General features: G+C 40.2%; 1 protein-coding gene across 1 annotated transcript; it reads right to left on the bottom strand.

Moving 5' to 3' along the window:
* Nucleotides 1–2074: 2074 nt before the first annotated feature.
* On the bottom strand, nt 2075–9416 carry slc25a1a (solute carrier family 25 member 1a). The gene is made up of 9 exons (XM_041801568.1): nt 9077–9416; nt 8476–8583; nt 8285–8384; nt 5491–5629; nt 5325–5409; nt 5134–5238; nt 4897–5012; nt 2875–2948; nt 2075–2788 (listed from the first exon to the last, which is right to left on the bottom strand). The coding sequence occupies exons 1-9, from the start codon at nt 9324–9326 to the stop codon at nt 2674–2676; spliced, it is 1092 nt and encodes a 363-aa protein (XP_041657502.1). The 5' UTR covers nt 9327–9416; the 3' UTR covers nt 2075–2673.
* Nucleotides 9417–13344: the final 3928 nt, after the last annotated feature.

Genomic DNA, 13344 nt, shown 5'->3' on the forward strand with positions numbered 1-13344 from the left:
GCTCTGATATGCAGTATGATGAGATACACACTGTTATGACGGTGTCTGAAAAGCAGCAAAGTATTAACAGTAATACAGCAAAAATGTGTTTTACTTTATGAAAAAAAAACAGAAGAGACAAACAATACTCTAAAGCTCTTGGTTTAAAACAGTAATAAAGATTTGCTCTTATATCAGGGATATTACATTGGGAGTTCTACTGCAGTAGTTTGGCAAAGAGGAGTAAAAGGCTTCTGTGCAAGGCTGTACGGTGCCACTATATTAAACTCATGCCTTGCCTTATAGTATCTCTTATTCTGTGGAGCCTCTGACACATTTGCTTCCAGTGTAATATCCTTCATGTAAACACTATAGCAGACAAGAAGTGCAATCAAAGATGGCTACATAAGGTGTTAGCATACACAGACGTGTGAGACAGGTTAGCTTGAGGTAAACAAATAAAGTGACTGAAGGAGAGTGTGTTGGATGGACGAATAAAAGAGCACAAGAAAAACACTTAAGTTGTATGGCTTAACAGTCAGACAAGTCCATGTTATCTGCAGTAGAGGTGCAGTCACTTAGCCAGAAGTATTCCCAAATAAAGCTTTCACAGAGAACTCCAACACATATAGCTTTGGAAAAAAAAATGAGACCACTGCAAAAATATTTTTTCTCTAAGCTCTTGCATAAATTCAGTGGGTAAACCAGCTGTGGCATCAGCTGGTCACATCAGTCCATTTGTGAAGTATGAGTCAGCATCATCTTCTATAAAAGCGTCATCCACTTGGGCTCTGATAGTCCGCAGCCATCACCAACATCTGAACTCCACAGGCTGGGATTATCGATTGCAAAATCTCCCCGTAGAGACTATTAAATTTCTGTAGAAATCTTCTCTTTTTAAATGATGTGTTGTATCCAATTAACCTGTTAATAGCATTGCGTTTATGTAAAACATTTTTTAATGTTTACAAGATTTAGAGCGTAAGGATGGGAGTTTGATCCCAGCTCCAGCAGCCGGACACATGCACCTTAATTTAAATAAAAGGGATTAGTCAATACTGGTATACACTTATTAACACATAGGGTTGGGTGTTATTCTGTTTTTTACGATACTGGTGCTAAATTGGTACTTTCTAAGCGATGTTGGTGCTTAAATGGTGCCTTAATCAGTATTTATTTTGAGAAATTGAAAGTGTTGGCAATGGGTGAGTGAAAGTTGTCTTGGTATCGTACATGATTCAGATAAATTGAACTGTATAGTATTAAAATGAATCACTTATAATTAGTACATTACTAGTTGAATACTTCCTTAATATTTCAAACTTATAACTTGGTAAAATGCCAAGTTATTACAAGGTAATTACCACCCTATTCTCAAGAAAACAAAATAGATAATTACACATATTACGATAAAATACTAGGTAATTAGGGCCCAGTAAAATGAAGCAATACCAATATTGGTAACCATGTATTGATTTCTGAACTCTAAATTTAAACCCTAGTATTCAGGGTTGAAAAATGTGGCAGCTTTGTGTTATCTTGACCAGTTGTCATTCCTTACAAATTAAAAACCTGGATGAAAATATTTCATTTGGGAGTTTGGAGAAATGTCTAAAATAAATGTTTATTTTATGTAAACACAAACTTATAACTAGAAGAATCAGATGAAAATACTTTTGCAGGGGTCTCTTGGGTTTTTCCAAAGCTGTTTATAACAACCAGCTATAGTCATGTTACCATATTAATCATTAGCTCACTAGTTTCATTTAAAAAAACCTCTCCTAATTGTAGGCTGCATGTAAAGACCAAGCTGTTATTATTTCCTAAAATGTGCGCAACTTTGCAACTCAACCACTACTATGAATCAGGTATAACTTGAGGTACAGACTCGAGACTAGTTTTAGTAGCCTTTAAAAGTCACTGCAACAGCGTGCAACAAGACAGCTGCTACGTCAAGATACAAGGAACAAAATGCAGCCTCACTTTGTTGCCAGCAGCAGCCATGAAATTCACAATGCACGCAATCTAAAGCTCATGAACAAGACACGGCAAGAGCGAGCAAACACTGAGTATTCTAGTGTTATGAGGCCACAAGCACAGTCATGTAAGCTTTAATTAATACTGCGGTGAGTTTGTTCAGAAGTGTCTCTGTTCTATGTATCATGTCAAGTACTCCAAGATTCAAAAGACACATTTATGGTTTGATTCTTAGTGTTCAATCTACAACACGAACGGCAACAACAGTCATAAAAAGCTACAAGACCATATAAACATAATATCCCTTTTAAACCTGCTTTAAAACACTCTTCCTCATCTAAACTTTGGTGATTAATGTGTTGTTCTCGAAATACTTGTGTTTTCTGGTCAAATGACTAAAGATAGTCTACAAGTTTGGTCAGACGCACAGAATAACACATCATTTGGAACTTCATTTGCCTTTTTCCACACAGAACCACTCCTCCTGAATCCAAATCCTGATCTGAAAACTGTTTCCAGAATCTCCCTGCCTTTTTCTGTCACAGCGTAGGTCCTTCAAATCATTGGTTTTAGATTCAAAGTTGAAAAGACGACACATCGTCTGCTCGGGGTGATGCAGAGAGCCAGTATGAAGTAGAGTAGAGGTGTTCAGTTGTGCGTAGCATGAGGCACTGGTCTGTGCTTCTCTCTGGACCTCTGTCCTCCCGTCTGTGGGGTCTACTGAGTTTTCCACACATTGTTCAGAAGTTTGACCACCTCCTCATAGATGACGAAGACTATGGCCACATCTAAACACACCCGGCCGAGCCTGGGAACTGTTCCTTTGTAGAACCTGCAGGACAGAGAAAGTGGTTTACCCACTGTAGTTCAACTTAACAGCTCTCAGTATGCACCAGGAGCAGAATCAGGGACACTCACGCCATAGGTCCTTCCTGCTTCAAGATCTGGAACGCACAGTCCACTGTGTTTTTGTAGCGATGGGCCTCCAAACCCTACAAAAAATGGAGAGGCTTAGATTTTTTATGAACTGAGGGCTGTATTAACCTGACATGCCAGATGGATTCGTTTCACACATCCATCTGGGAAAGCTTCAACAGGAAACATTTGAGAAAAGGCAGAGACTTTGAAGAAAACTCAGAGTGTGATTGGGTGAATGTTCTGTCTGTCACATTTCTACAGGCTAATCAGAGCAACAAAACATGTGACGTAGCCGTTATCAAGCTGCGCATGCGCAGCTACGTGAAACATGGCGACTATAGACATGTAAGTACTCGACTTTTGTCATTTTTGAAGAGAAAACAGCTCACTGCTGTTCTTTGTTCTTCTTTAAACAAAGAAATGTTGTCAAGTTCTGATAAAACTAACGCTTTAGCAGCATCCACGCTTATCTCTTCCTCCATAACTGCACCAGCTCTTGCTGCTGCTTGTTTATGTCACGACTCTGCTGCACCTGAAAGTACTGCCCCTCGTTGCTGATTGGTCCTGTCACTTTCTAACCGGGAATAAACGGTTCAAATGGGAGCTTTGCAAGATGGATTCACCAGTAAAAAAACACGAAAACGTGCGTATCCATCTGCTTTGCAAGGTTAGGGCTGTATCACAAAGTAAGATTAGTGGGCAAGTCTGGTCCGCTGAGTCCAAAGTAAAGGGTTCAATGTTGCAAAGCTGGCCCTCTTTTACAAGGCTAGATTACCATGTTAAATAACTATAAACACAACCTGGCCAGTTGTGAGCCAATTTTTGATCATTATTACTAAGGAATGCTCTTTGAGGGCAGGGATCTTTAAGGAATATATTTACAAAAACTTTGTATCATAATGTTGAGTTTGTAATTTACTCCGCCAAGAAGGTTATGTGATCGACAGGGTTTGTTAGTTTGTTTGTTTGCAACATAACTCAAAAAGTTATGGATGGATTTTAATGACATTTTCAGGAAATGTCAGAAATGGCATAAGGAAGAACTGATTAGATTTTGGGACTGATCTGGATCCATGCCTGGATCCATGTCTGGATCCAGGAATTTTTCAAAGGATCTTTACTATTGGGAGATAGGGCTAATGGCGGAGGTCTGTGCTCTCTGATCACTTTTCTAGTTCCAAATATGTTGTGTAATGATCATGTAATGGTGAGTGCTCAGCTTCTTAAAAACTTGTTTAGTTTGGCCATATTCTAGAAAAAAAGGACAATACAAAAAGGCAAGTTTTGCAACAAAGTAAAGAAAATATAATAGTCTTGAGGTACAAAGACTTCTATGCTGTATCTGCTTATTGTCATGGCATAAAGGCTGCACCACCTATTTATAGTTCGGGATTATGCAGCTGAAATGAGAGGTGTATCACTGTCAAAGTTAAAAGTTATACTGTGTGTAGTTTTCATATTACACTGACAGTTTGTGGCATGGCAAAATCAACTAATCAAGCACAAACATTTTCTACGGTGTGTCCTCTTCACTCATTTTAACCACAATAACTTTTCTGTATTAATCGTCACTTTTTAATATTTTAATCAGACACAATCAAACAGCTGCTGATTGTGTGGAAGAAGCGTCTAAATATGAGTTCACTTTGCCTAAATAAAAAAGCCTGAGTTAATAAAGCGAGTTCATAACTAGCTGCATAATAACAGAAATATCTTACTCGAGCTTTGGGGCTTTGTTGCCTGCTAACTCAAAGATAGCCTTGGCATGTTGTGCTTGTGGAACACTGCATAGGACAATATTAAATCCTGACATGAAATTTTATGGCATGACTTTTGAATGGGTCAAACCACTCAAGTTTGGACTCAAAATTGAAAAAAAAAAAAAAACATGACTGAACAGAAATGGGACAAAACAAACATGTTTATAAAGCACATAAATACAGAAAGACATACTTGCTATTGATTTGAATTGTGCTTTAAGTCTGGCACAATACCGTTATATCCCTACATGATGCTTCCTACCTGCATCCTGGTTTTCACCACATCCAAAGGTGTATTTCCAAAGACACTAGCAGCTCCTGCAGTCGCTCCAAACATCGCCGTGACAATCGGGTGCATTTCTTTTCTGGGGTCGTCACCTTCAGAAACCAAACTAAAAGTTAATGATTTGGGAATGCTAAAAAAATAAGTTAAATGTGTCAATAAATTGAACAAATAAGGAATAAGTCTGGATTTTGCGTCACAGTTGGATTTTCTCACCTTTGTACCAATTACGTAGCAAGTTCATCACATAGAATCGGATGGCCTGATTTGTTCCTTGTTTTAGCACAGTTGCTGTCAGACCTTGATACGTCCCCCTCACTCCTAAAAGATTAAAAACGAATTCATGATAGAGCACTAACAGATAAAGCCATAGCCCTGCCTATCAAGTAGAGTCATCTTGCTCTTACCCTGTTCTCTAATAATCTCACTGACTCCATGGAAGAATCCTCTGTAACGAGGTCGGAGGGAACACTGGTCATGGATCATCTTCACCTGGAGGACAAAGAGTAACTATTTCATCAGTGCATTCAAGGCATAAAAGAAGAGAATAAATGTTTCAGAGCAACAGCAGACCTTCAGAGTCTCCATTGGGCAGACGATCACGATTGCTTCTGCGATACCGGCTCCTAGACCACACAGGAGGCTCCGTGTGTTGTCCAGCCGACCTGTCGCATCTCGCATCGGGTTACTGAGCATCTCAAACGTACCAAACCTGGAAGAAAGAGAAAAGATATGGTTAGGAAAAACTATGTAGAAACCCTTACCTCTGTTTGAAGATTTTCCATAAAAATGTAGACTCTGTGCTCAGGGTTTGGGTTTTCAGCATGGGAAGTGTTCTGGTTTCTGTTTGTAGTATACAGTATAAGGCTGTTTGATTATGGCTAAATCATAATTATAATTATTTTAAGACTGAGATCAGGATGACTCAGATAAGGGATGGGACCGATCCGATATCGGTATCGGGTCCGATATGGACGTAATTAATAGATCGGATATCTGACTGATGAAGCCGATCCAAGTGACTGATCCAAATCCATCCTACAGTTTGCAGTAGACCATGAACGCACCGCAGTCTAACACGAGACACATAACTGAGCGAGTATTAGTTAGGCTGTTCTTAGCAGTATAATTACCTAGTAGATTAAACGTAAATCTATATTTAGAATAGTCAAAACTAGTCTAAAGATGAGAGAACACAAAGAAGAGTGGGTGTGACGTTAGCCTGATAGTACTCTCTACAGCAGTGGTTCTCAACCGGTCCAGCCTCAGGACCCACCAGTCTCTTTTACAACAAATCGCGACCCAAGTTTCCAAAAAATGCTCAATAATGCCTGTTTAATTTCTTGAATGTGTTGCAGACTGGAGCATGATTAGACCAAAATACATGATATGTAAAAAGGAAAGGGACAAAACTGACAAGTTTTATACCCTCTTTCCCATCAATATGGGTAAATGTCCATCTGGCTGCAGCCCTCGAGCAAACCTCTACGCTGGGACGTTCGGCTGGAGACCTCTATGGTGGGGCGAAACCTCTACGCTTGGGGCGTGACGTATATTACCCACGATGAAATTTCAGCTCTAACCACTTGCCGACAGGCTGACCCTAAATCTAACCAGTCGGATTTTAATGCCTGAATCTAACCAGTCGGATTTGTCTGCATCTCGCCCCAGCGTACGGGGCTTTCAAGTCCAGCCACAAATTCTCTATTGGATTGAGGTCTAGGCTTTGACTCTGCCACTCTAGAACTTTCACCTTGTTGTCTTTAGACCATTTCTGTGCAGCTTTTGCTGCACACTTCGAGTCATTATCTTACTGGAAAATAAATCTTCTCCCAAGCCGTAGTTCTATTGCAGACTGAAGAAGATTGTCCCCCAGGATTTTCCTTTATTTTGTTGCATTCATTTTAACATTTTCCTTCTTTACAAGCCTTCCAGGGCTGGCACCTGAGAAGCATCCCCACAGCATGATGCTGCCACCACCATGCTTCACAGGTGAGATGGTGTGTTTGGAGTCTGCCAAGCTTAGTGTCTTATCTGATTGCCAAAAGCACCATTTTGGTCTCATCAGACTAAAGAACTTTCTCCCACATGCCTTTTGGTGAACTCTAGTCCAGATATTATGAGTTTTTTCAACATTGGCTTTATCTTTGCCACTCTCCCATAAAGCTTTGACTGGTGAAGAACCTGGCCAACAGCTGTTGTACGCAGATCCACTCTTATGGTCACTCAGTTTGTGAGGACGGCCTGATCTGGGCAGATTTTCACATGGGCCATATTCCCTACATTTCGGGACGATGGATTCAACTGAACTCTGGGGGAAGTTCAGTGCCTTGGAATTTTAACATCCATCCCTTGATCATACATTTCAATATCCTTTGCTCTGAAGTGCTTAAAGTGTTCTTTCGTCTTCATGATGTAATGGTAGCCAGGACCACTGATTAACCAGTGACTGGACCTTCCAGACACAGGTGTCTTTCAAGTTACATTCACTGCACTTGGGTGATCCTCATTTCACTAATTGTGAGACTACAAGCACCAATTGGCTTGACTTCTGTTGAATTAAGTCAGTCACTGTAAAAGGGGGTTATTATTTATGCAATCCCTTATTTTTATCAATATTTTTTAAAATAAAGGACCAAACAGTTGGCACAGGAGGAGAAAAAGAGGCAGAAATACATAGCCAGAGAAGGTAAATGTTAAGCTATACTATGCTGTAGTTAATTACAAGAAAACGACTTTACAGCTTCAGTGTTGATTGGCTATTACTAATGTGATGTCCAGTCAGATAAATAATGTTGTAGTGACGTGAGTTATGACTGGAGAATGAAAACAGAACCAGTGAGGAATGCAACTCACTGCAGAGCCAAAGTAGGATGTTTTCTAATTAATTCATTTTATCTGCAATCAGCATTATATAAATCTGATACAATCAGCTACTGATATCGGCCCTGATAATTAGTCAACCCCTAATGCGAGTACACCTGCAGTCACAGCTGTATTAAGCAGTCATGAGTTAGTAGGATTTGGTGTATGCAGGCAAAGCAGTCCCTGTGGACAGCAAAAACAGATGCCAAAAAAATATTATGACTGGTGATGGCATACACAGATAAACCAATCAAAAAACATTATGAACAATCAGTCGCAACCATGTAACTGTAGCTGCCTAGATACCAAAAAGTGCTGTGTCACTGCTTCCCCATCAGTAAACTGTTTAATTTCAAGGTTAAACCCCTGCCCATCTGTGGTGCTGCAACACAAAGGATGCAGGAGCCTCATATGTTGTAGCTCAGTGCTGATTAGAGTCGAAAATGTGCATTTTTACACGTGTGAGAGTAAAAGCTACAGTATTTTGTGTATGCATCATCACCTCACTGCAGACTTGGGTATCGATCCGTAAAGCAGGGAGCTGAGGCCTCGATACAACCCTCTGAGCCCATGATCCTGCACAGTCAACTTCACACAGTCACCTGCACACAAACACAGAGCATCAGGGAGTGACCTCAGCAGATGACTTGGCACATAAACCTGCAGTCACTCATACATGTCCCAGTGACCTACCGATCCCTCTGTACCGCGGTGGGTTGGCTCGTTCATCTAGCTGCAGCTGGGTCTTAACATACTCTGTGGGGAAGGTGATACAGATCTCAATCCCTCCTGCGATACCACCTGAAGGAGAGAGGAGAGGAGAGAAACAGCTGATAATTCTTGAATGTTCTGGGAGCTGGAGTCAGGCTGCTTACGAGGAATAAAAGATGAGATGGATTGAGTGCAGAAGGGTGCTGATGCTTGATCAATATTTGGTGTTTAATGAAATTCTGAGTGATGTGATTACACAGCAGTGCCTGTACTGAGCTGGAATGCAAATCTAAGGGCTAGTGAATATATCTGTAACTCTTTAATATGGTGCAGTAACCTGTCTGCATCTTTTACATTATTTACCACACATTTAGGTTGATAAAAATGTATAAAATACGAGTGATAATGAGAAAGGAAGAAAAGAAACATGCAACTACATCATGCACTGCTGTAGCATCACTGCTGGCTCAGTGACCCAGTTCTGCATGGGTAGCCTTCATGGACGACAGATTGAGATTAAGCTGTGCTGTGCAAAAAGCAATAGGAGACTACGAAGGAAGAGAATCTGCGTTGCTTAACACACCTGCTAGGATAGCCTTTCCAGGATGCGTGATTTTCCTCCCTCCGACCGCAGCCGCCGCCAGGTTCCTCCTCGCCGCGTACGACCGCTGGTGGGTCGGCAGAGAGCCGAGCCCCGCGGCGGCGGCGGCAGCGGCTAGACTCCGGGATGAAGGCTGCTGTTGGATCGGGGTAGAGCTCGGTGATCCTCTCCTCACCCCGGAGCTCTCACATGGCCCTTCACACACCGAAAACGGCTTCAACAAAGAGGACATTTTCTCTGGTAGAGAAATCCCTCAGTGTTTAGGTGATGATCTCAGGCAGACAATGTCACACAACAACAACACAGAGAAGAGGCAGGGCCAGTGTGGTGGCGAAGGGAGCATCAATATTCAAATAGCAGTCAGGTGATGGAGCAGGCGATTGGCCGACCGCACCGCCTAATAACATTACTCACGTCACGTGACCAGGCATGATTATTTTAGACCAATAGCAGGGAGGAGAATGTTTTGTAGATGTGCAAAGGCTAATTTCTGTCTGTCAGCTTCTATAATCCACAGCAGTTACCAGCCATATTAAAGCTTCTGTGAGTTTTTAACTGGCTTTAAGACCGACTGGAATTAATATTAAAGTATTTATGAGTCATTGAGGCAAATGAGAACATATAAAGACTGGTTATTTCTTTATTATAATTCTCATTTTTGTAACTGTTGTCATGGGGTTGGTTTCAGATAAGATGAGAGATTCCAGGCAGGATTTATCTTAATGTTTTCCACTGCAAATATCAAGTGAGTGGCGCAGTTTACCATAAAGAGAGAGCAGGGTGGGATTCACATGTATCTTCTTTTATTTCTATCTACGAGGGTTGTAATGGTTCACAGAGGTCCCTGTTCAGTTTTTACCTCGGTCACAGTTTGGTACAGGTTCAGTTAATCGTGAAAAAAGCAAGATAAATTCCCATAGTGTGTCCCAAAGTATATTCCTCTGCAAGAATATTTACTGCAGTATACTTCAATGCAGTACACACTCATCTTGACCGGGAGAGCTGTCTCAAACTGCAGTGAGATTAACCGATTGGTGGTTTAACTTCCTCTTCTTTTCTTCTTTGCTGCATTTCAAACAGATGTTAGGCAATTATTATCACAAATTTACAGCAATTTCCCCCCCACTATTACATTCATTTATTTTGTATATTATATTAATTTCATACACACAGAGAAAATTAACTTTTTAAATGCCTTATTCTTTATTAAAATGTTCTGCCGTTGCTAATAGCGTGTCAGCTAGCGAGGGGATGCTAATGTTAGCTTGCACACAAGCATGCTAACAGTACCAGATCCAGTTTGTGACCAATATGGTGTTCATTTAAGATGTTAATACAATCAGAATAGTAAGTATTTATTTCAGAAGTATGTGATTTGGATTACTCTGCTGCAGACCGTTCCTCTCTAATGGTTAATCTAAAAGGCTGTTCATCAAAGATGCAGTATATCTCAGAAAGGAAGTGTTGTAATTTGCTAGCACAACATATTTTCCACTTTTTTCATAAACAAAGTCTGATAGTTACATTTACAAAATAACCACATTGCAAACATTACCCGACTAAGCAACATTTCATAAAATAGAGAAAAGAAGTAGTTACACATAGTTGCTCAAAAAGCAAATATAGTTTAACATTACTATACAAGCCAATGTAGCTAAATTAATTTAACAATGTCAGCATTAGCAAATGTAGCTAAAGCTAACTTAGCAAATGTAGCTAAAGCTAACAGCTATGTACATAACAGATACATGGCCTACATGGCTGCTGTGTGATCTTAGCTTTAGTTACGTTCGCTATGTAGTGCTTTTATCCATAGCTAAATTAGCAACATAAGCAACATTAGCTCAAGCTACTTGGCTACATAGATGACGTAGATGTGCAGCTGACATAGCTGCTTTGTGAGCTACTCTCTAGCCACATTAACTATATAGCTCTGTTAGCTGCCTAAACTATGTAGATAATGTTGATGGCAAGCTTGGCTTGCGTGACAGTGTTTTCATGGAGGATGAGTTATTTTCCTGTTAGCAGACTGTTTACTCAGAGTTATAAAAGTTTTGAAATCAGGGTATGTAGGTCAGGCTATTGCCATTTTAACTTTTGGTATCCTAACCATTACCTTAACCCTAAATCTAACCCTAAACAGAAGTTTACTCCGATTTTATTTTGATAGTTTTAGCTTGTGTTCCCATTATGAAAAGCTTCTCAGATAATGGTGGTCTGCAGCTGGAGGAGCCATACTTAAGCAAACCACAAGTTCTTTCAGTGCTTTCAGATTTCAGTTTGTTTAGTAGTTTTTGAAGGATGTACCATTTTATATCTTATAGATAGTTAGAAGGATGGAAAGACAGACAGACAGATATGGCAACAAGTTGCATCTGAATTACATGTGTTGCACTTGAATTAACCGTACATTTAATACACAATACTTTAATACAGAGGTATGAATCATGTGCAAGTATGCAGTGATAGGAGATTTAAGTATCATAACACAGGGGTAAGCACTTATATGTCTACTCTCAGATTCATAGGATACTGTAATGATTATCTGTATTTAACAGATGAAACCAAACCATAAGAGTCATTTTCTGGACCTGGGCAGTCATGTGCCACACAATCATGACTTTGGTATACCACTGTTGCCGCCTAATCCTTGTTTCCCAAAATAGTTCTCTGCCATGCCAGAGCAGACACACATATACACACCGCCTCCCCCAATCACCATTTCACAATGAAACTAGGTCAGTGTTCCCGCCCACAGCCACCACCCCCAACCCCGTCTGAGAACAACACAGACAGACACATGGGGAGTCAGTGACAGTGTCAAAATGAAAGTGATCACATTTATTTGTGTAGGATATTGATTTGTAAGAGCAAAGGTATTTGATGCTTCAGTTTTTTTATTTTGTTGTGGTCCTGAAGCACCCTTGTATCATACAAAGGGGTGGATAATGACAATAATAATAAATTATTAGAAAACAGAGGTTGCACCTGAGCTCAGTTTTGAGTGATATGGAGAAGGCTGTGAATACTTGTGTACGTGTGATTTTTTTAAATTATTATTTTTAACATATTTGCAAAAAAAAATCCAAACAAACCTTTTCCAATTTTTCACCATGGGGCATTGTGTGTAGAATTTTGAGGAAAAAAATTAATTGGAATAAGGCTGTTACATAACAAAATGTGGAGGAATTGAAGGGCTGTAAATACTTTCCAGATGCACTGTAGCCATCAGCATGAATACATTATCTCAGACTCTGAGCTGCTCCAGACACCCACACAAGTTGACCAGTTCCACCAGCTTTTCAGCCAGTGAATCATTGCAGTTACGCAGGTCAAGAGTCAAAAACTATAGACAAGAAAGAAAATGTTTCCCACACCACACTCTTTTTGACTGAATCTTCTAATAGAATCTTACTTTAGTCTATAAAAATTGAAAATACAGACTAAGACTTTAAAAAATAGAACTGGTTAGAGCTACAACAAATAGGTGCAAAATGTTGTACATGAATCCAGAGTCCATAATACCCAACATGAATTTTGCTTACTGTACATAGATAACCATCTGAGTTTGTCCTAATAGACTTAATCCTTATTCACACTTGGGCAAAACTCCTGAAAATGTTCTGAATTAACCTTAGCTGGCTGCATGTGTGAATGCAAACAGCTGAATTGTGAATTTTCCCTGCTAGCCCCCTAATATTTTCCCTCCCTCTTCCCCTCCATTGGCTGACAGGCAAACTTCAGTGGAAACATATTCTGTGAAGTGACGAATCACGCTGCTCTGTTTGGCAGTCAGATGGGTGTGTCTGGGTTTAGCGGATGCTGGGAGAACATTACCTCCCTGACTGTGTTGTACCAACTGTAAAGTTTGGTGGAGGAAGGATAATGGTATGTGGCTGTTTCTCAGAGTGTGGACTAGGCCCCTTATCTTCAATGAAGGCTGATCTTAATGCTTCAGCATACCAAGACATTTGAGACAATGCTGTGCTTCCAACTTTGTTGTCCATATAGTGTATATTCTGGGGGGCCTGATGAGATATGCCACCAGTTGATGATTACTGGTATACTTAGATTGACAAAGCAATGTCCTTTTGGAGTGGAGTCAAAACATTTAGAGCCCCCCCTGCTGTCTAAGTGCTGTATAGGTCCTAAACCCTACCTACTCCATGATCACAGATGGGGATGTCTTAAACTATAAAATAATATTAATCTATTTTTTTTACATTACCCAGACTCTTCTGTGATGGTTG

The sequence above is a fragment of the Cheilinus undulatus genome, linkage group 12, assembly GCF_018320785.1.
Source record: "Cheilinus undulatus linkage group 12, ASM1832078v1, whole genome shotgun sequence".
NCBI classification, from domain to species: domain Eukaryota; kingdom Metazoa; phylum Chordata; class Actinopteri; order Labriformes; family Labridae; genus Cheilinus; species Cheilinus undulatus.

What these genes read in the sequence shown, in the direction of transcription:
- slc25a1a (XM_041801568.1), bottom strand. Translation starts at nt 9,326, where the DNA reads ATGTCCTCTTTGTTGAAGCCGTTTTCGGTGTGTGAAGGGCCATGTGAG. An exon ending in ATACCCAAGTCTGCAGTGAG is followed by an intron (nt 5,630 to 8,284) that starts GTGATGATGCAT and finishes TCTTTCTTCCAG; the next exon opens with GTTTGGTACGTTTGAGATGC. An exon ending in AAGCAGGAAGGACCTATGGC is followed by an intron (nt 2,789 to 2,874) that starts GTGAGTGTCCCT and finishes TCTGTCCTGCAG; the next exon opens with GTTCTACAAAGGAACAGTTC.